General features: G+C 58.0%; 1 protein-coding gene across 1 annotated transcript; it reads left to right on the top strand.

The window, feature by feature from the left end:
• The first annotated feature begins 1,169 nt into the window (after positions 1-1,169).
• Positions 1,170-20,195, top strand: TMPRSS3 (transmembrane serine protease 3). Its single transcript, XM_059388241.1, has 12 exons — positions 1,170-1,278; positions 6,060-6,170; positions 6,977-7,093; positions 7,476-7,599; positions 10,369-10,494; positions 11,648-11,691; positions 12,324-12,489; positions 13,196-13,365; positions 14,643-14,738; positions 17,270-17,412; positions 18,037-18,189; positions 20,133-20,195. Exons 1-12 carry the CDS (start codon positions 1,185-1,187, stop codon positions 20,148-20,150), a joined length of 1,362 nt encoding a protein of 453 aa, XP_059244224.1. The 5' UTR covers positions 1,170-1,184; the 3' UTR covers positions 20,151-20,195.
• Positions 20,196-23,095: the final 2,900 nt, after the last annotated feature.

The following is a 23,095-nucleotide window of genomic DNA, read 5'->3' as shown; positions in this document are numbered from 1 at the left end:
TTTGCCACATGCTGATAGTACGCGGCAAGTGTCCGCAGGGATCAGAAGCAAAAATGGCAGGTGTGTATTTACTAGTTTTCTAAGATTCTCTTCAGAGCCACTTTTGAGGTGGAGAGGAAATAAATATTTATAGGGCATAATCCTTGCTTCGATTTTCCTAAGACTGCCTGGACCAGCGTGAAGAGAGAGTTTGCCTTAAACGGCTTTGTAGTTTCCTGTTGGATCTCCAACACTGCAACCAGTAAACAGAAATTTAAAAGGGGTGATTTAAGGATCTATGTTTATGTGACTGTTGGAACCTCCTTTAAGGAAGCAGGTTCCCAAAGTGAGTTGGGCTTTACTTGGGAACATTCCGCCATTTCCTCGCTCACTCCGCCCCTCTTAGAGCCGCAGGAATGACTTTCGGAGGCTTCTGACCTCTCTGGCTTTGCGACAGGTGCAATTCTCTTGGAGGAAACAAAGCCCCAGTGTAGCTGGTGCGAGCCAGAGGTGCCTAGCTGCTCCCCCCTTTGCTGTGTGGGGGACTGGGCACCCAGAGGGCATGGATACTCTCATCCTTAACTAGGTCACGTCTGTGCGAGCCAGGGAAAGGCTGTGTTTATGGGAAACTACAAATACTGTGGGTGACTGTCCCCTCCCTGGTGTCATCTACATTTTTTGGGCGTGGACACTGTGAGTATAAGAAACTTCTTATGGTTACAATAGGTGTCCCACAGGTGCAGGCAAAGGGTTGAGTTTATTTGGGACAAAGAACAATGACAAAAAAAAAAAAAAAAGAAAGAAAGTGCTTTGAAAGTGATTTATCTTCTGAAAAATAATGCTGCAGTAATTTCTAAATCGTAAGAGGGGATATCTCTGAAGACGGCTAGTCCTTTGATTTTAAGATCGGTAGAATACACAGTGAGAAAGTCATTATTTTAGCAGAATTAAGTTCATAGTTCGGCGTTAACTGGAAGTTTCTCTGTGACCTGCTGTGGCTCATGAAAAGAATTTGTTCTCCCTGGACAAAGAGTTTTGATCTATCGGTACCGAATGTGCTTTATGGGGATTGTTGGATTACAAAGATTTAACGTGACAAAGATATGCTTGACGCTAAAAATGCAAACAGGAGCAAATGCTGTCTGTTCTTTTTGGTGAAGGAGGTGGAGGTAGAGCCGGATCTCAGAGGTCCTGAGATAGTCACCATGGGGGAAAACGACCCGCCCGCGGCGGAGGCTCCCTTCTCCTTCAGATCACTTTTTGGACTTGAGGATTTGAAAATAAGTCCTGTTGTACCAGGTAGGTGGAACGTGGTGTGACTTTTGGGGAAGTGTCCCGAGTGTTCTTCCTCAGAGGGACACCGATTGCTTGCATTTCCTTGGGTTTATGGAGCCCTGGAGAGGGGGGAGCACTAGATGGGGGCATCCCCTTGGTCAGCCCCTTGCCAACTCCTGGAGACAGAAGTTTGCATTCTCTGGGGGGAGGTTTTCAGAAATGGAGGCTCCAGTTGCCCCTGGGAGAGAGGGGTCAGGTCCCGCTGGAGAATCTCTGAGTCCCCCAGGGAGTCCTGAGAACCATCAGCTCTTCCAGGAAACTGAAAGTAAGCCTGGCATTGCCGAAGGTGTTTGATGCCTCGATTAAAATCCAGCCGCAGAAGACAAGAGCTGCTCTGAGCAACAGGGAGAAATGGTTTTACACGTCGGTCTCAAATGTGGGACTCGTCCCGGTGCTCCCAGGTGCAGTCAGGAATGCTGACCTCGGGGGCTGGGAAGGGGGACACCTGAGGGGATCTGGCTGAGGTTCCAGAAAGCATGGAGTGGGGGCCGCCCTAATGATTCCTTTTAGACCCTCTGGGCAATGGAGGTTGTGGAGAAATGGGAGGTGGGAAGACAGGCTTTAAGTAAGGGTAAGGACACACTATTCAAAAGTACAGCTCAAAAAGTGAGCATAAATGTAAATTTAAAAAATACCCTGCTATCATCCGACCTCCAAGATTTACCTGGTTTTTGTTTGTCTTCATTCTCTTCCCGTTCTTGCCCGTAAGTATGCATTCTTGCAGATGACTAGGAACCCCCCACGTGACCTAGTGTCATTAGGTGTATCATGATGGATAGGTATAGACAGGCGTTTTCCCAGGTGCTACTTGGTTTTTGTAAATGCCTTTTGTTTATAACATCACAACATTCCATCAAGTAGATGTGTAATTCACGTAATTTAAAAGTCATCATTTGACATATAATTGTTCCCAATATTTCCATAGTACAAATAATACAAGCGTGAATAACACTGTACGTATTCACTTCTGATTTCTCACTTCTTCATGATTAATTTCCAGGAGTGAGAATCCAGTAGTGCTTTAAATAAATAAGCAATGTATTGTTCATTATAGAAATTTAGAAAACACAGTTAAGCAAAGAGATTTTTTTTTAAGTTACTCAGAATTTTATCATTACTCAGAAATAACCCAATTTGTGTTTTAGTATTGGATTTCTTGCCTTTTTCTGATCTTCTTATCTGTATTGTCTGTTGGAAGTGGAATATTCTATTTTGAAGCTTTTTTCCCCTCCAAATGAAACAGTATCATGTTCTTCTTTCCATGGCATTAAATAATTAAATATTCTTTAGGAGTTTGTGAACTATGGCCTGATGACCATGTGGCCCACTACTTGGTTTTATAAATAAAGTTTTATTGGAACAGAGACACATTTGTATTTCAGCAATTGTCTATGGCTGCCTTCATGCCATAGTAGTTGAGCAGTAGCAACAAAGACTGTATGGACCATAAAGTTTAAAATATTTACTATCTGGTCCTTCACAGAGGAGGTTTGCCAACCCCCTTTCCTTGTCATGGAACTAACGCTATATGTGTTTTGTCACCAGTTCCTTCTGAGGGGCGTTCAGGCTGTTTCCTATGCATCAGTATCATACACATCCCCTCTCTGACTGTCCATGTAGATAGAAACTTATGTACATCAACGATGACATCTTAACATAAATTTCTGGAAGTGGCCTTACTAGGTCAAAAATTCCACCCATTTTCAAGACTTTTGGTTCGTAATTGCCATCTGACTCTCAAAAAGTTTATGCAACATACACACCTATTGACTGACTCTAAGTGAAGGTCCATTTCCTTTCACCTTGGACTGCAGTGGGGATGCCCTAACCGCAGTCATAATAAATATTGTGAGGTTGAGATGTCGTTACATTTGGTTGGCAGTTTTTCAAATCTCCAGAGAGGGTGAAGGTTTTTTTCCTGCGTGTCGATCATTTGCATTTCTTTTTTGAGGAAGTGCTATGCATTTGGCTTTCAATCCATTCATTCATGCCCTCAAAGACAGAACAAGGAGGGGGAGCGGGGCCATGGTGACACCACAGGACACTATGGCAGGACACCTGTAAGGAGGCAAATGTGAATGATACAAAGGTTCTCACCGAGTACCAATCTTTGGGTCTATAATTAGGATGAATTTCCTGAATCTAACTCTTAGACACAGCAATTGGAGTGATAAAGGTCATTCTTGGGGTTCCTGCAGATTTTTAAAGTGTAAGGGAATGTGGGTTCTCGGGAAGGAGAGTTCTTAATTTGGTTCAGGCTTCCGGGGGTGGGGAAGGCTGTAAAGAAGAAACTGGTCTGTTAACCCAAGACCACGAATTGGTTGTCCTGAAGGGAACTGGTCTCTCCTGTTGAGATAAAACAACCTCCGTTCTCACGATGTCAGCCATTCATGCAATTTACTGATACAGTTGACCCTTGGACAACACTGGGGTGGGGTTAGGTTGCTGACTCCCCACCTAGTAAAAAATCTACGTATAACCTTTGGCTCCCCCAAAACTTACCTACTAATAGCCTACTACTGATTGACAAGAAGCCTTCCTGATCACATAAACACTCACCTAACAAGTATCTCGTGTGTTACATGTATTATACACTGCATTCTTACGATAAAGTAAGCGAGAGAAAAGAAAATCTTAGGGAAGAGAAAATACATGGAACTACTAAAAATCCACGTGTGAGTGGACCCAAAGAGTTCAAACCTGCATTGTTCAAGGGTCAGGGGTCTTCATCAAGGACTGCTGGGCACCAGGTGTTGGTCTAGGCTCTGAGAACACAGCTGCAGAGCAAACGGCCTACTCATCCTGGCCAAGACAAGACCTTGCCCTCTGCCTCGCCCTCTTCATTCTGAATCCGTCAGGCCACGGAGCACGTGCCTTTCTTATTCTCCTTAATCGCTTCTCCCTTCCCTCTTCCTCATTCCTTCTCTTACTCTTCTCTTCTTCCTCTCCTCTCCCCCCTCCTTCCCCCCATTTTTGTCTTCAAATTCCCTCCTTTTCAAGTAGCCCTGAATGATATTGGCCATTTTATAAGCACACCCTTCATTGCGAGAGGGTGAAGCTCTGGGTTTCCAAAGACAGGCAGGGGGAGATCTCTGAAGCTTTCCGTGGGAGATCTCTCAGCTCAACATCTCTAAGACTAGGGTAGGAGAGAAAGGGATGTTCTGTCGCGAGTAACCACGTGCTGTGAAGAAAGCCGTCTCCCCCTCCCACATTCCCACCTTCCTCAGTGTACGTGGGGACAACCGTGGCATGGATGTATTTTCAGGTCTGGTGAGATAATTTGCAGGACATGGCATGTTCTCCTTGGAATAAAAGTGCTGATGGAAATTCTCCTAGTTGCTCACAGATGCTCATAATTTTGGGCATCGTAATGCTTGTATAGCATCCCATCTGCCTGGTTCTTCGGCAAGAGCTGGGACAGGTCTGGGGTTTACCTTACTTGCAAGCTAATAAGTCAGCCCGCCCAGTTGGTGGATGCTGGCAGAAGACAAGAGACTCCCAGCTCAGACACGGAGGATGTTATTACGGCATGAACGGCACGTGCGTCCTGTTCAAGTCAGTTCCCCGTGCCTGCCAAGTCCCATGAAGGTGACGTGGAATAGCCCAGGGACACACTGCATGCCCGGGGTGGGGGTGGGGGGGTCTGTAGCACACAAAGGAACCCAGAACCAAGGCCAACTCAAATCTTTCTTAACGAACTGGAAGCTGACCTGTACACAATTTGTCCCAAAGGAAGACATTGCATTTGTTAAGCCAGAAAGTAAGCAGGCCTGCTCCTTGCTCTGGAGAGAGATGTCATCTCTGTCTTCGAAGGCTGCTTGTTCTGCAAAGCATCCTCTGAGAGACGGTCTGGGACAAGGTTGTCTGTGTTGCCATGCTCAAGACTCACGGAGAACGGGCTGCTACATCACCTTGTGACCATCTTAGAGGTCCCAGCCCTCCCTCTTCTCAGAGAACCCTGTTTGGGTTTTATGGGTCACCCGTACAGGTCACTGTCCTCTGTGGGAAAGCATTTCTGGGCACCTGGGCTCCACTTGCCCCCTGTACTACAGAGGACGACAAACTAGGTGGCTTAGAAGAACACAGGTCTATTGTCACATGGTTCGGGAGACCAGAAGACCGAAACCCAGGTGCCAGCAGGGCTGTGTTCTCACTGAAACCCACAGGGAAACCCTCCTTCTGGTGTTTGCTGATCATCTGCGGTTCCTTGGCTTGTAGGTTTGTCACCCCCCTTTCTGCCTGAACCTTCACATGGTGTCCTGCCTGTGTCTCTTCACACTACTCCCTTCTGGGCATGTCTGTTTTGGGTTCAAATGTCCCCTTTCTAAAGGACACAAGTGAAATGAGATTAGACCCACACGATTATTTGTTTTAACTCGACAGCCCCTGTAAAAACTCCATTTCCAAATAAGACGATATTCTGAGGTCCTGGGGGTCCACACTTCAACATACCGCAGGGTGGATGGGGCGGGGGGGGGGGGACACGTTTTGGTCAGTAATGCCATCCCCTAACCCGGGACGGTCTCAGCTGGGTCAGGGGTGGAGAGCCTGGGGCTGAGCCTCTGGAGGGTGTGTCCCCAGATAGATGGCCTTCGCTCTAACTACGGCGACTTTCTTTGGGCCAGAACATTCTCTGCTTTGAGGGGAGGAGGGCCGAATAGCTCAATTTCAAGTTTTATCTTATTCAAATCCGCCGCTCTGCGGCTTTCTGCTCTCCCCACCCCGACCCCCTTGTCGGTTTCCAGACGCAGACGCGGTCGCGGCGCAGATCCTGTCCCTGCTGCCACTGCGTTTCTTCCCCATCATCGTCATTGGGGTCATTGCCCTGATACTGGCGCTGGCCATCGGGCTGGGCAGTGAGTACAATTCATTATTCAGTGGGCTCTCCAATGCCTGTCCAGGTGTTGAAACTTTGATGAGCCCCCCACGGCCCACACCGGCGGGGCGCTGCCCCCCAGCCTTAATTACTGGAGACCAGAATCTCTGGGGCTTGCAGACTTGGAGTTTTCTTTGCCTGCTTGAACGTGGAGCCCACTGGGGCCCGGGGGGTGGGGGTAGGGCTGCTGGCCGTGCTCGGGGCTTTGTCACCAAGGAGCCTGCCCAGTTAGAAGTGTGGAGAGGCAGCTGATGAAATGCGATTCTGTGGGCCGGGCCGGGGTGCGGGGCCGGGAGGAGGAGACAAGGCCATTCACGCTGGGCCAAGCCTCCGTGCTATTTTAAAAAGAGGTTCATGTGACTTTCGAGAAAGTGAGTCCTTCGGGCGGCTCTGATACGGACACTGTCTCCTCTTCTCTTTCAAATAACCGGCCCCTGGCTCCGCTGTGGGATCCCTGGTCCCATCTCTTCTCGCCCAGGGTCGGAGATGACAGGAGGTGGACCGGGGGGCCGAGGCGTCCTCACTCGGAAGCCCCTGCTCAGCTGGCTCAGCCAGTCGGCCCACAGCCATGCACTTTCTCTTGACCTTGAGCCCCAGACCTGGGGCTCGAGGCCACATACTGAGCCAGATTGGGGTATAGCAGCTCCACCCGCTGGGATTTGGGACAGAAACTGGGCTGAAGGAAAGCGGCCACGCTCGTGGCCTGGCGGCCTGGGGATGGTGGTTAGTGTTGTGCACTGACGAAGCCGGCCCGTCCTTGACACCCTGGTCCTCCCCTCTCCCCAGTCCACTTCGACTGTTCTGGAAAGTACAGGTGTCGCTCGTCCTTTAAGTGCATCGACCTGACGGCTCGATGTGACGGGGTCTCCGACTGCAGAGACGGGGAGGACGAGTACCGGTGCGGTAAGGCCAGGCTCCTCCTGTAGGACACCCCGAACCGGACCTACCCATCTGGGCAGTGAGATCCATGGGCCCAGATCCATGCCGCGGTCAAGTCACGTCCTTCAGCGGGATCCCCTGGCATTCAGGGCCGGCTGAGCTGGGAGCAAAGCGGGGGCTGTCCCTTGGGGCCAAAATTCGGTTGGGGAGAACACAGGGGTGGAAGGGAGAGAGCTCGGGGTCCAGGCCGTAGGAGCTGGGGCGGCCCCGCAGGGTGGGGGTGCTTCAGGGGAGGGGCAGGTCGATTTAGCAGGGCGGGGACCTGAGCGAGCTGCAGAGAGACCTCTGCGCCCATGCTCAGGCCCCGTGGGCGGCTCACAGACCCTTCCTCCCGTGCACCGGGCAGTCCGTGTGAGCGGCCAGAGCGCCGTGCTGCAGGTTTTCACAGCTGCTGCCTGGAGGACCGTGTGCTCTGACGACTGGAGAGGTCACCACGCTAACGTCGCCTGTGCCCAGCTGGGCTTTCCAAGGTAACTTCAAGGACATTTCCCGCGGATGGGTAAAGCATTTGATTGTGGTGACGATGGGGAGAGAGAGCCTCCTTTTAGGGGGCATGGATGGGGTGCCGCTGCCCACCATCACAGCGCACCCCCAAGCCAACCTCGGTATCATCCCTGATCCCCCGGTGCACACACTAGGCTCTCGCACGCTAAGTGGTTCTGTCAGGGTCACATGGGAAGGGACATGTTTGGGGGTGTCTCATGGTCGGGACAGGACCCCAGACCCCAGATGCACACAGGAAACAAGGAACTTCCGAGCCAAAGACTAAGCCCCCAGCGGCTCGGGCTGCAGCCACAGGGCACCTACAGGGCCCCCACGCACCGGGTGCTGGCGGACCCCAGGCGGTCACGCACACTTCCAAGGCGCCCCAAAGGACCAAGTTGGAAACACCCACCATATAGTGAAAGCTCAGTCCCTCCCAACAGTTATTTGGAAAGATGTCGAAGGGACAGGCCTGGCAGCGGGGTCTTCACTTCTCAGTGTTTGGTTTTGTCCTGGGACATTGTGCACTGAGGGGACACACGTCTGACCTCTCTCTGCTGGCCCCTCCTCGGACCCCCGACCACGCTGCCCTCCGTGGCCTCCCACCACGGCACCCCAGCCCCTTTTGCTCTTGGCCCCGGGTTCAAAGTGGGCTCTCTGTGTTCCCACGCTCCTGGGCGTTGGTGCCCGAGTCCCCGTGTCCTTGCCCAGTCCCCCGACCCCGGCATCAAAGCCGGAAACCGCTTGAAGTCCAGGGAGTCTCGATGTTCAGATGTGGGGCATATCTCTGCTCCTTCCTCCGGTGCCCATTGCACCCCAGCGTCCCCCAGCCCATGTCCCTAGACCACGTCCCTCTCACCTCGTGACAGCCTGCATTCAGGAGTCAGCTCGGTCCAGCTGGGGACAGCGGCTGAGCCCCACACACGGGCTGTGGATGGCACGCCCCACAGACGGGGAGGACGGGGTTCGCAGCCCACGCGCACACGCACGTACCACACGCACGCACAGCTACACTACTCGTATGGACGCATGCACAATACCCACACTGCACAGACACTAAGTCACGCACCCGTGCCCACTCACAGGCCTCACGCACACACCTGTGCTCACTCACACGCCTCACGCACCCGTGCACACTCACACACCTCACGCACACACCTGTGCGCACATCTACACATACCACCACCTCTGTGAACCGAGGAAAGCTTCCCCAGGCACCTCTGTTCCCTCCAGGGGCCCTTTCTTGGACTTTGGGGTGTCCCTACTACTCCCCAGCTCCCTCTCCCTCCCGGAAGGCTCCCCCTTCCTTCCCCTGAGCCCCCAGCCCCCTCTCCCACGCAGTAGGGCCCCGAGACTCCTCTCCCTCAGATTCCCGTCCGCCCACCCAGAGACGGTCCCTCCCGCCCTCCGCGTGCGCCCTCGGGGGGAGTCTAGCCAACGCCGTTTCCCGAGGCGGCCCCTCAGCACGGCCTGCTTCCCTCCCCGAGAACCGGCTCTGCCCTCCACGTCGACGCTGCCATTCCGAGAGTGACTTTTCCTTGCTGCTCCTCTCCCGAAAGCCCTTCTTTGATCTCTGCCGGCCGAATCCCATGTCCGCTGTCTGTGGTGGCAGCCAAAGGGGAGAGACTGTCAAGCAGGATGGCCTGGGTTAGATCCCCGGTCCTCAGCCCAGTCCCCTGACTCGGCCTCGGACACAGGGACAACAGCAGGACCTGCTCTGAAGGGTGGGGGGCGGTGCGCGACGGAGCGAGCCGGGCGCACGGGAACGTCCTGGGAGAGCTGGCCGCTGGGATGGTCACGACCTCCTGCAGACTGGGCCGTTTTCTGGGGATCCCGGGGTGGCCCTCGGGGGCCCCGTGCGTCCCACAGCTCTCTGTCTCGTCTCGGGAGCTCATCCTCGAGCGCCTGCCCTGTCGGTGGCGGAACCGTCACCACCAGCGCTGGGAGGGCCCTTGCCCCCCAGACTTTGGGAACCTCGGCTGCATCTACTCCCCCCGCCCAGAGCATCTCCGTAGCGGGATGCAATCCTGTTTGAGAAACCGGTGTGCTCGTGAGCGAAACAACCACCTGCTTCGTGTCTCATTCGTTCCGTGAGGAAAGGGGAGGAAGCTTGTCACCCGTCTCCTAACTCCTCAATCACCTGATTTTTTTTTTTTTTAAAGACCATGGCCTCTTTACCATTGTTCTCGAGACCTGTTTCTTGACACTTTCATCATTTGCTGGGGCGCCCTGAGCCTTTTCCTTCTGTGCTCATCTCTCTCCAGTGGGACCCCCCCCCCCACCCAGCCCTGCTCTGGCTTTTGTTGTCCCCGACCTATGACCTATGGCCCTTGGGTGCTCGGCACCCCCACTCTGATCCCGCCCGAAAATCCTCCACCGAGTTCTGTGTTCTGCTCTGTCTGGGGCTCGTGTCAGGCCAAGAAGGGTCAGTTCAGCTGGATGCACCGAGGTGGGGCGTGGCTACAACAGGGACTGGTCTCCCTGGCACATGTCGGGAGCCTGCAGTGGGTCAAGGGGCTGTGGGGGCCCCACAAGGACCCAAGAGACTTGCGAGTGGGGTGGGGGCGCGGTGGTCTGTGGGCCCAGACAGTACAAGGTCTGCAGTGGCTTCCTAAGCCGGCAACGGAGCTGCTGATGGATGGAGGGGAGGGACCGACATGGCCCGGTAGGACCCGGGTAGCCCCGGGACTGAGCGCTGGCTGTTCGGCGCCCGGAGTGCATCCCGCGTCGGGTCCGCGTTTGCGCTGTGCTTGCAGCTACGTGAGTTCGGACACCCTCAGCGTGGGCTCGCTCGAGGAGCGGCTCCGGGAGGACTTTGCGTCCATCAATCATCTCCTGCCCGACGACAAGGTGACAGCTCTGCACCATTCTGTGTACGCGAGGTGAGCGGCCGGGCAGGGCGGTCGTCTGCACAGCGTCCCCGCGGGCTTTGCTGAGCCGTGCACGGCCCCGCAAGGACCCAAGGGCTGCGAGAGTGTCATTCTCCCAATGCAAGGCGGGGGCTCGGCCGCCCTGCTTAGACTGGAGGGAGGGAGCACCAGGCGGGATGCGGGAACCCAGCCCCGCACGGCAGATGGGGCCCGACAGAGGGGGAGGAAGGGGCACCGCGTGCGTCCTGCTGTTCTCATCGTGGGCAGCAGGGGCGTGCGCGGACGGGGCGGAGGGGCAAGGAAACTAGAAAGTATTAGAAAGTTCGGTAACGTTTACCGTTCGCGTTCCGTGTTTCCCCCGAGGACTCACGAGAAAGGTGAGATGAGGCGCCCGTAAGTGACGGTACCCTCAGCCTAGCGTGTCCCCTGCCCCTACAGTCAGGCGTCCCGTCCCCGTAGGCTCTTCCTGACACGTGGGACTAAACCCCAGGAGCGTGTCCTCCGCTCTGGGAAACAACAGCTTGTCAGCCTGTCCATCCCGTAATTGATTGCCACTCGGGGACCCACGTGCAATTTGTGGGGACAGCTCATCGCTTAGGTCCTAAAACCTTGGTCTGGTGATGCCCCCGTTTTCTTGCATGGTCGTACGAGAGGACTGGGGCTCTACAGGCAGGACGAGTCACAAAGGGACAGGGTGGGTTGTGAGCGGAGCACATTCCCTGCGCCCCTCCCCCATGCAAGGGCGAGCATGTGTCATTTCTCAGGGCGAGGGGACAGCAGTGTGATCCAGGCTGCAAGGACTTGGCGCCAGGAGAGGCTGCCACGTTGCCCTAAGGGCACTCTGTGTCCTCCAGGGGCCGGCGAAGAAGCCCAAGCCCGGGGTGAAGCTGGCCTGCGGCCGACGGCAGTGATGTTTCTGTCATAGAGCCCCTCCCGCGCGTCCTGTCCTCAGCCGCGCAGAGCTCAGAAGTGGTCACCTGCCACATGCACAGCACTGCACTGTGGCCAAAAGTTTTGGGATGAATGTGTGACCTCACTCGCGTGCATTTTTTAAAAAAATACGGACTAAAATTGCCCGGGAATAGAGTCCGTGTTTCTTTGACCCCAGGACTGGAAAAGGGCTCACCCGCCGGCACTTACCGCAAGCCCCTCTTTTGTTCCTCAGGGAGGGCTGCGCCTCAGGCCGGGCGGTCACCCTGCAGTGCACAGGTGAGCCATCTCGCAGGGCAGAGGAGCCGGAGCTGCGCTCGCTCGCGCACTCCGTCTCCCCCGCCTGCTGGGTCTGCTGGGGTCCCGCATCCTGGGTGCCAGCGGGGAGCCCCGCGGACCCCACCTGATGGAGGAGGACAGTGTGCCTCCCGTGGGCAGGGGGGAGGCAGCCGGAGCCGCTCCTCAGCGGCAGACAGGACCGTGGTCCGTGAGGCCCTGTCACCATGGTGGCTCCGGCTGCCTGACTCGCTGTCGCTTTCTCCCCCTGCCCACCTCAAGGAGGAGTGGGCCCAGGCGGGTCAGAGCCCCGGGCTCCCTGCCTGGTGTCCACACTGCAGGGGTGAGGTCTGGAGTCAGGCAGGTGCCCACGAGCCCTGCATTACTGAGGAGAGGGCTGCACAAGGTTCCCACACACCTGGCGAGTTGTGGTCCTACTGGGGTCACGGGCCTCACGGTGAAGGGTGCGGCCAGCACCGGCTCCTCCCCCTGCACCCCTACCTCTGCTCCTACCCTCTCCCCCTGCGCTGTGAGCTCTGCGAGGCCGACGGGCGTGGGGGGAGTCTGTGGCGGTGGCAGCAGGTCCCCAGAGAGGTCTGTGGGATCGACCCCCGGCCCTCCTTCTCCCTCTGCAGTCTGTGGTCTGAGAACGGGCTACAGCTCGCGCATCGTGGGTGGAAACGCGTCCTCGCTCATGCAGTGGCCGTGGCAGGCCAGCCTTCAGTTCCAGGGCTACCACCTGTGTGGGGGCTCCGTCATCACCCCCGTGTGGATTGTCACCGCCGCGCACTGTGTCTATGAGTGAGTCCCCATCGCCCGCGCACCCCGGCCTGCACTGGGGGGGCGCTAGGCTGGGGTCGGCTCCGGCGGTCAGCAGCAGCTCCAGAGAGCCGGGAAGCCGGCCAGATTGTCCCGCAGAGGGCACCCATCGCTCTCGCTGCTGGCTGTGACCGGTGACCCCGAGGTCATTCTAAGGATGTCAGACCTGCTACTCCTACAGAGAAGGTAGAAAGCTCGGGGCTGAATCTTCCATCCCGGAGGGAAACCACCAGCTTCCCTCTTGCTACTTAACGGGGAGCTTGCTGTGGTCACGAGAGTGAAAGGGGGCTCCGGCCGCGTGGGCACCGGGGTCCCAGGCTGTGTCTCGGGGGACCTGAGCACAGGGAAAAAACCAGAGGAAGATTCCCAAGCACAGAGGAGAATTCTCCGTTTTTGTTTCTGTTTTGGCTGCTGTCTGACAGAGAACGGGCTCTGCGGGGAACGGGCTCTGACGGACCCCTGGGACGCTGAGAAGTCCGGAGACGCAGGCGCCGAGGCTTGCCTGCGGGCCGTTCGGGCGGGTCTCTGCTCCTGCTGGGCGCGGGACCCTCGGTCAGGGCGGAGCATCCGCAGGCAGGGAGCGCGGCCGTCTCTGCCACCCGCCTGGCCCTGCATCTCCAGTCCTTTGAGGTCCCCGGGTTAACGTTCTGGGGGAGCCCCTGCTTCACTCTCCGCCTTGTCATTTCAGCCTGTATCTCCCCAAGTCCTGGACGATCCAGGTGGGGCTGGTGTCCCTGCTGGACAGTCCCGCCCCTTCCCATCTGGTGGAGAAAATCATCTACCACAGCAAGTACAAACCCAAGAGGCTGGGAAATGACATCGCGCTCATGAAGCTGGCCGGGCCGCTCACCTTCAGCGGTACGTCGGGGTTCCCTCCCGCTCTGCTGCTTTCTCTTCTCTCAGGAGAGTTTGGAGTCACCCCTGGAAGCCATTTTCTGGAGCCCCTTGGCGGTCTTTGCCGGGCGGTTCCAGGGGCTCACACGTTTCCCCGCTGGCCATGGGGATCACCTTTCCTCACTGAAGTCGTGGTTTTCCTGGTTCTTGGTATGACACGTAATTTTCGACGGCGTTCTGGACATCGGGCTACCGCGTCCGGAGACGCCGGGTCCGTTTATCTCCTCAGCTTCCGCAGGAGGTGCCCGTCGCGGTTCCCGCGCGTGACTTGCCTATGTTGTGCACCGTGCTTCTGTGGACATCTGATTTTAGAGACCTGTGGTCCGACTTTGGTCAGCTCGGTTCATGCTGGGACCACGTTCTTCCTACTGGTGCCACTGGAGATGAGAGGGACTTGCCCAGGCCAGGTTAGGGGTGCCTCTAGGCGGTAGAAGGGGGGTCTCTGGCCCCGTGGGCTCAGAGTTCCTCCCTGCCCAGGAGCTTATTCTATACCAGAGCACATGGGATAGATCTTCCAAACGTCTTGCAGAGACAAAGGATTAGGACCCTACTCTTAAGCACACCCAAGCCCCTTCGCCTTGCCCAGCACACGCCATGTGGAGTGTTGGCACAGGCGTATTGAACGGGCTCCGATGCCGCGGAATCCTGGTCCAGGGTCCACGTGTTCACCACACCGCGCCCCGAGTGTTCTCTTGTAATGCTCTAGAATGCGTGTTTCTGGAGAAGCAAAGAGAAGTTGTAACGGTGACATTTGGTTATTGTTATTAGTGGTTCTTGGTTATAAAAACGAGGGGCTGAAGTCTGCACTTTGATAAAACTAGGTGAGTGCCGACGACTTCTCTGTCTTTCCATTACGGTCCCGTGCGGAAATGCTTAGCGCGTCACCCACCGTGTTCCTGAGACAGCCTCGCGGCAGCCGTGACCCTGTCTCTGCTGCAGGGTGTTTGTGACGCCGCCCGCGGGAACAGGCCAGCTTCTGGCCTCCAGGTGGGTTAGGCAGGACCACAGCAGGCACCAGGGGATGTTTCGTGGCGACGCGGTGTGGTCCGGACCAGCAGCGGGCGGGTGAGGGCCCTCGGTCCCAATCTGACTCTGCCTGTAGCTTTCAGACCAGTCAAGGGCTTGACCTTTCTTTGGGAGGTCGTTTGAGCTCCTCAGAGAGGTGGACTTTGGGGACATGGACTGTTTTCTTGGACGAGTGCTTCAGCTGAGTTCAAGGCTGCTGTCTCCCCCTGCAACAGCCGCGATCCAGCCCGTCTGCCTGCCCAACTCCGAAGAGAACTTTCCGGATGGAAAAATGTGCTGGACGTCAGGATGGGGAGCCACAGAGGATGGAGGTCAGTCACCCGAAGTCAAGGTTCCACGTCCAGGGGGCCCAGAGGCCTGAGGCCCGGGCTGGACGCCCACCATGACGTGCTGCCCTTCGTGTCCCTGGGTGGCGTCCCCAGGGGAGGCCACACGTCCCAGGCAGGGGGTATGGGTCTGCTGCCGGACACACGCTCTCAGCACAGTGGTTGTGGGTCAGTCATGGTTCTATTTGTCTTGGGGCATGAAATTGCAGACTTTGCCTGGAGAGAAATAAACAGGAAAGGAGCACGGGGGACACCCCGTGTTGGGAAGACGCTCACTAGATCGTCGGCGGTTCTCCCTCCTCCTCCCCACTGGGCTAGCAAAGCACATAAGGAGCCCACAGAGAACCCCTCCCAAGGCTTATTCAGAAAGCCTCCGTCTGTAACCGGTGAGGAATTTTCCTCTTGTGAGAGGTTGGAAGACCTCTTATTTCATTAGCGGAAGCAGACGTACGGCAACTTAGTCTACACTCGTAAGGGAAGTCGTCATCCTAGTGAGAAGAGGGCATGCCCTGGAACCCAGCCCGTCCTTCCGTCGGCGTGGGGCACCCCTGTGCTCATCACTCAGAGGTTTTCCATCAATTCCTTTCCTTCTGGTAGGAAAGGTAGGAGTTCCTTGAAGGGGGGCGTTGGCTATTGTAACAAAGCTCCACGAACAGAGGGGCTTAGCCAGCAGGACTCATTCCCTCTGGAGCTCAGAAGTCTGAGATCAAGGTGTCTCAGGGCTGGTTCCTTCCCGGGACTCCAAGGGTGAAGAAGCAGCCCCTGGCTTTTCCTGCAGCTGCCGATGGCTCCAGCCGTCCTTGGCATAGACACAACCCTACAGTCTCTGCCTTATCTTCCTGTGCCCCCACCCCCAGTCCTGTGTGGCAAGTCTCTCTTCCCTTTCTCTTAGAAGGAAACTCATCTTTGGACTTAAAGCCCACCCTAAGATGAGGACAACCTCATCTTGAGGTTCTTACCTTGGTTACACCTGCAAAGACCCTACTCCAAATAAGGCACGTGCTAAGTTTGCAGGTGAACATGGTTTGGGGGGGGTCCCACTCACCCCAGTACAGCAAGTTCAGTATTTTCCTTCTAAGGCTTATTAGTGGAGTCTCCCCCTCCCTGAATGTCCCCGGCACACGGCGCTTCCCCAGATCTGCCGGGTCGGTCTTCTTCCCCAGGGCAGGGTCTCGTCCCCCTGTCCAGCCGTGTCCTCTTGTCCGTATTGGAGTCTTCCTCCACGGACCAGTTGAGCTCCGCTCCAGCACGTACTGGTGCTGAGCTGGGCATCTCCGTACGACACTGCCGGCTCCTCGCAGCAGCCCCTCGGCAGGACGTCGTCTTCGTGGCCATCGTGAGGGCGAGGAGCCTGGGGAGATGGGAGCTGAGCCCCTGCCTGGGCTCCCGTGACCGGACGGAGGGAGGTCTGGGCTTCCACAGCCTCTGCACCTTGTTTCTCAGGACTTGCGGTGTCAGAAGATTAGTTTGTCACTTCGCTTGGTCCTGCAGGGCAAGTAGGGACAGGCGGCATTCTCAGCCGAGCTCTGGGCGGTGGGCCTGGGCACGTGGGGCGTGGGTGGAGTGGAGAAGCCCGCGCAGAAGACGGTGTGCGGCTCGCACTCAGAGAACTCTAAGAATGTGGGTTTGAGGAGTGCGGACCCGCACCCTCCTGCTGACACGTGCGAGACGTGTGCCCTGCTTTTGGCCTGTAGAGCGTAAAGATACCCGGTTGCAAACAGATCAGGTTAGAGGTGCGGATCCCTTCGGGTCGGTGGTGGGGCTGACCCAAGAGTGGGTGTGTCGTTTCCTATTGCTGTGGCAGCAAGACCAGACTCACTGGTTTCGACCCCAGGAACATGGTGGCTACGGTCCGGAGGTCAGGCTGGTCCCTCCTGCAGGCTCTGAAGGAGGGTCCGTTTCCTGGCCTTTTCTAGGGTCAGGGGCTGCCTGCTGGTCCTGCCTCTGTCCTCACAGCAGGCCAGGCAGTGTCCCCCGTTCCCCACCCCCGTCTGACCTCCGCCCCACTCTCACGTCTGCTCTGACGCCTGTGGTACCATTAAGAACCCACCAGACAGCCCAGGATCGTGTCCCCATCTCAGGGCCCTTCTGCCGTGGAAGGTGACCTAGACGCCTTTGGGAGGACACTTCTCTGCTGACCACACCAAGTTTCTGCGGGCCCCGGAGCCCGTGTCCTTCATGGGCCTCCGTTTCCCTTCTGTAGCCTGGATTGTTCTGAGGACCGAACAGGCCGGTGTGGGTGGAGCGCGTGGCCCGGGGTGGATCCCGGGGGGTCCCTGATGGCTTCTGCCGTCCCACCTCCTCCTGCGTTGGCCACTTTAGGGGAGTGCGCGGTCCAGACGTGAAGCAGCAGAGCTGCCCGGCCTGCTCATCGGGGAGCTTGCCGCGGACCACGTGCTGGCCGCCTCCAGGAGTGGCCTCTTCTGCCACCAGAGTGTGGGGCGTGGCCCCGTCCCGGGGGTGCCCTGAATTCCCAGCAGGGCCCCTTTGCAGGTACTGCCCTCTCTCTGACACAGGGGACGGCTCCCCCGTCCTCAACCACGCAGCCGTGCCTTTGCTGTCCAACAAGATCTGCAACCACAGAGACGTGTATGGTGGCATCATCTCGCCCTCCATGCTCTGTGCCGGCTACCTGAAGGGCGGTGTGGACAGCTGTCAGGTAGGGGCCCCTGGGGACCTCCGGGTGCCCCAGCAGCAGGGGGGCTCTGGACAGTGACCCAGCCCGTGGGACGGGCCACGGCCAGCATTTCCCTGTGACTGGCTGAAAAGCAAATTTACAGGGTGTGGGGAAGACGTTTGCTCAAGATAGCACTCCCTTTTCTGGCCGGTGGCCCAGTGACCCGGCGCTCCTGTTCTGCCTGTGTGCGGGCGGCAGGAGCGGTCTCAGGGTGCTTCCCGCTCCCAGCCCTGGTTCTCGGGGTTTGCAGGGGGGCACCGGGGGGCTGTAGGCGGGTGGGGACTGGCCAGTCTGGCCTCCAGAGCCTCAGTGAGCGAAACTCCAACACCGCGGGGTTCCCGCCCGGCCAGGCAGACCCTCCCTCTAGTTTGCTTCCGAGGCTGTGTCCATCTGCCTCGACCTTCACGGGGTCAGCGCCTCTAGAATCTGGCAGCGACACAGCTTGGGGAGACGATCCCTGGGGGGCCGACTCCTCTGTTCGGGGTTTCCGGCGGGAGTCCTCGGAGACAGGGGTGGGAGCCCAGAGCCGGGTTCATGATGGGAAGGGGGTGGATCCTGGAGGGGGACAAGGGACACCCCCACAGTGCGTCTCTCCTCGCCACCCAGGGCGACAGCGGGGGCCCGCTGGTGTGTCAGGAGCGGAGGCTGTGGAAGCTGGTGGGGGCGACGAGCTTCGGCATCGGCTGTGCCGACGTCAACAAGCCCGGGGTCTACACGCGCATCACCTCCTTCCTGGACTGGATTCACGAGCAGATGGAGGTGGGTGCCGCGGGCACTGGTCCCGGTCGTTCGCCTCCAGCGTCCTTCTCTGTGGCCCCGGGTCTGCCTGGGCTGGTCCAGCGAGAGGTGCCCTGTGGCCTCTGGGTGTCGGACGTGAGCATGGCCAGTCGCACAGGCAAGGCTCTGTGCGGGGCAGGGCGGGCAGGAGAAGGGAGTGCCGAGGGTGACGGGGTGGGAGGGGGGCGGCGTCCCCTGGGGGGACAGGCCGGAGTGGCAGCGGGCCGGGCCGCGCAGGAAGCCCCAGCAGCGCGGCCTGCTACCTTGGGGACCCCCCGCGCACAGGTGCTGACTTGCCCTCCCAGGCTGAGCCCCACCACGCCTTGGCCTCGTTTCAAAGAACATGGGATTTGCCTTTTTGTTTTTAAAATTATGGCCAAATATACGTGACATAAAGTTAACCATTTTCAAGTGGACAAGCATCCTCGGGGAGCTGTGGAGCCCACACCTGGAGGCTCTGATGCTCCAGGACCCGTTTCACAACCTCATCAAGCCGACCCTCCCCCGCCCCCTTCCCTGCCCCGCCCCCCCCCACCCCCCAGCGGTTCTCCAGCAGCTCCTTTCCCTCCATCAAAGACCTTGTAAAACGCTCCTTTCAACCGGAAACAACAGACCAGGGAAGGCATCAAGCCTCTCCTGGGCCCTGGACGTTGTGTTCTGCTTCCGCTGGGAATTTTTGCTTTGAAGGAAAAGCTGCGTCAGGGCTGCCCCGTCCCTGCTGAGGCCTGTTCTGACTCCTGGCCCCACTGTGCCACCGCACTGTCCATCCTCTGTAGGCTCGGATAGTTCCTACCCCGGGGCCGGCCCCTGGCAAAGCCGTGCTGGAAGGCAAGCCTTCTCCAGAAACGCGTGCTGGCTCTCGTTTTGTGAGCCGGGGAGCACCCCTGAGGGACACGTAACACCCTTAAGCACAAAATTCAGCCCAAACCCATCAACCTCTTTGGAAACAAGAGAACAGACGTTTGCAAGAGCAGCACCCCCCACACCCCACCCCCTCTCAGGCGGAACCCCTGGGGTACAGATGGCCGTGGGAGCGGCGCATGGAGGGCAGGAAAGGGAGGTCACCCACAGAGGCCGCAGAACGGCTCCCTCCACGCAGCCCCGCTCTGGGACAGACGGTGCTCGCGCCAAGCTAGTTGTCATGAAAGTCCAGCTGGAAACAGGTGCGCGCTGAGGACCCCCAGGAGCCCCGTGTGGTCGGGGGTGTGCGGTGAGGGCCCTGGCGATTCTGATGCACCGGGCCTTCAAGGGAAGACTCTGGGGAGCGCCGGTGGGGAGCCCGTGTCTACCTCGGAGGGCTTACAAAGAGCTTCCGTCCCCTCCCCGCACCTGGATCTGTGCTCCCCCTGCCCTGATGAGCACGTCCACGAGGGACGCACGGATGGCGGCTGGGGGCCTCCTGGAGGCCTGAGACACCACCACCGGCTGCCTCGGGTCCCCTGAGGGCCAGTGTGAGAGTCGCCCTTTAGCAAGTCTCTTCAGATGTTCGGGGAGAGGGGAAGACCCAGAAGAGGCTTCCCTTCCCATGGGAGCTTCTCCAAAGGTCTGCATTTTTGGTTGTTTCTTTTGACTATTCCCACGGGCCTTCCAAGGGCCCACACGGGTCCAGGGACATTGGCCCGGTCATCCGCTGACACGGGACTGCCTGCTTTCATCCACTGTGCTCTGCACAGGGGCCAGAAAACAAACCTGTTTTGATCCAAACCCGGGCTTAGGACCTCACTGTGAGCATTGGAAAGGCCACGTGGTGGCTAGGGAAAGCACCCCCGGTCAGGCCTCCTCTAGCAGAGGCCAGCTGTGTCCCCCATGCAGGGCGGGGACCTGTCCATGCTCACTCGGGGCCAAATGTGGGTGCCTGCTCCGTCTCAGGGTGGGGGGTCGGCCTGAAGGGTGAGAGAAGGTGACAGCTGTGTTTTCATTTCCAGAGGGACCTGAACACCTGAACAGGAGGGGACAGGATGCCACCTTGACTTCCTGCCTGACCGAGACGCCCCGCCCTTCCACGGGTCCCTGGGTGGAAACTCCCAACGGGAGGTGGGGGCCTTCGGTGCTCTTCTTTCTGGCGGCACCCGCAGAGCCAAAAGAAGGAGCACCTTTCTGCCCCTCCACGTCTGGAACCTCCTGCCTCCAGCTCCTCCACAAGCTGCCGGGGGCCTCGGCTAACGTGACCTTTGTGCTCTGTGACCTTCGCTGAGAACAGAAGCGGAAACGCCTCCGTGGTGTGACCTTGTCCCCCTCGTCCATTCCGTTTTCTCTGCCCCGGGGCACAGGCGAATCCCACACAAACAACACGGGAACTCAGTAAGGACACGCGCCCAGAGCCGCGGGGTGCGACGCCGCTGTCTGCGCGTCTTTATCCCGAGGCGCTGGACCAACTCAGAACTTCCTACTTCCAAGGTCCCGGTCTGCATGTGGGACCTTCATCTGCGAGGGATTAGTGGCAAAGTGTAGCTCTATTCTTCCTTCGTCGCTGTTGGTGCATTATTTGTCTCTTGTTTCCAAAGGACGCGTGTTCCTGCCACGCAGCCACCAGTCCGCGCTTGTGGGGCGGGTCCTGACCGCTCGTGCGCTGCCTCCCAAGCCTGACTGGAGAGTCAGTCCTCCGATCTCCTCCATACACGATGTCCGTTTTGCATTTCCCTGTTGAAACAGGTTTCTTTCTTTGTGTGTGTGTGTGTTTTTAACGATTTTATGTATTTATTTAAGAGAGAGGGAGACAGCGAGAGCATGAACGGGGGGAGGGGCACAGGGAGAGGGAGAAGCAGGCCCCCCGCGGAGCAGGGAGCCCGATGCAGGACTCGATCCCAGGACCCCAGGATCATGACCTGAGCTGGAGGCCAACGCTTCACTGACAGAGCCCGCAGGCGCCTCCTGGCACAGATTTCTCAGCAGATCGGAGTTACAGCAAAGACTCAGAAGCAGAGTAAGATGCGAAGGTAGTGGGGCAAGACCGGACCCCACAGGCTGCTGAAGGCCGGGGTCACAGTCACAGGGCATCAAGAGGCCAGAGGTGTCCCTGCGTCTCTGCACGGCCCTGCTACCCTAGCATGCACCCACCTCCTCCTGGTTACCCAGCCCCTTCTGCGGCCCCCCGGACGCACACACGGAACAGAGAAGAGGCGTCGTAGGCAATCACTGAGGACGTGACCATAGATGACTCTGTTGCCTCCCCCTGAGGCGGCCGTGGGGACGATGGTGGTTTCAGAGCCAGCGGGTGCACGGGCTGGGAGAGGCGGCGGGGACCGAGCTGGCCGCACACAGGGAGGGAGGGAGCGGCGGGGCCCACGGGCTGCCCACTCAGCAACCACCGTAATTACCAGAGTTTTCCTAGGGAGCATTTGCCGTCTTACAATCTTTCCAAAGGTCCTGAGTAAGGCGAACGCCAGGCGATGAATCAGCGTGGACCCTGCGCCCGGCCCGGCTCTGTCGCATTTCTGTGCGCGCTGACCCTCCCAGACAGGAACGCTCGCTAGTCCCGTCCCGCAAATAAGGACACTGGGGCGTGAGCGGGAGTGACGGCCCCAAGCCCCAGGCCAGGCCAGAGGGCCGTTTGGGGTCCGCACCACCCAGGACGGACCAGCCGGAGGTAATGGGATTGATGCCTCGCTGGCGTTCGAGTCTGAAGACACTGGGCCCTGCGTGTTTGCACCCGCTGGAGACATCAGTCATTCTAAGTCACGGTCGACCGCTCCCTCCTGACAAGCGCTGAGCACTAGTGGAGGCCACTGAGGGCTCCAGCTCAGGTTCGTGGGTGGGATCCTCTGCCATTTGGTTGCTTTCTTCCGTGGCTACAGCTTCACCTCCGCGTCTGCCCGGCAGCCGGGCTGGAGCGGGAGCCAGGCGAGAGCCCTGGACGGGCACGGCTGGCCCGTGGCCAGAGCAGCAGCCTGGAGAACACGCCGCGGGGCCGGTGGGCTGCCGGCGGCTTGGCCCGCAAGAAGGAGCGCGGGGCAGGCACGTCGTGGGTCCCTGAGTGAGGCGGCCCTCGCCTGCTCCCCGACGTCCAGCCCACTGCCACGGGGGCGGCTCCTTCCGGAAGACATGACAATATTCGGAACGTTTGGAAAAGAGAGTGTTCTAAACTGGTCAAGGTCTTAAATGCCAACGTGGCCCCCAAAACTGTGAACGCCTGCCCCTGTCTTGGAAGAGGAGGGTTTCCAGATCCAGGGATGGTCCCAGAAGTCTGATTTCTCTGTCTCCCACCCAAGGGAGGGGTGGGGGTGCGAGCCTTCGCCCCGTCAGAGACCAGCCGGGACCCAGCACTGGTCAGGGAAGGTCTGGGTACGGACATGGTTGCCAGGCCTCCATGCCCAAGGGCTGGCTTGTCGGCAGGATGCCCAGAAGGGCAAGCCCGGGGCTGGCATGCGTGTGCAAGGACCACGCCCTCCAGGTGGGCAAAGGCAGAGTCCCCGGGGGGCCCCCAGCCACAGGGTGGCACAGGGTCTCCCCAGCGACACAGAGATGGAGTAACGGCCAACAAGAAGGTTAAGATGACACAGTAATCGCAAACACAGGCTTCAAATCAATTACTTTATTATTATTTTTTAAAGATTTCATTTATTTATTTGACAGAGATCACAAGTAGGCACAGAGGCAGGCAGAGAGAGAGGGAAGCAGGCTCCCTGCTGAGCAGAGAGCCCGATGCTCCATCCCAGGACCCTGAGATCATGACCTGAGCCGAAGGCAGAGGCTTAACCCACTGAGCCACCCAGGTGCCCCCAAATGAATTACTTTAGACAAATCTACTCACTGGGCCACCTTCTCCCCACCCGTACCCTGCATGAAGGAAAGAAGGACTCTCACGAAGCGTGATGGCGATGGCTTGGGGCATGAAGTCCCCTGTGTCTACACGGGTGGCCGGCCACGCTCGAAGCTAGATCCCAGCCAA

The sequence above is a fragment of the Mustela nigripes genome, chromosome 2 (assembly GCF_022355385.1).
Source record: "Mustela nigripes isolate SB6536 chromosome 2, MUSNIG.SB6536, whole genome shotgun sequence".
NCBI lineage: Eukaryota > Metazoa > Chordata > Mammalia > Carnivora > Mustelidae > Mustela > Mustela nigripes.
Note: the sequence above shows the minus strand (reverse complement) of the source record. Positions and strands in the feature narration are given on the sequence as shown.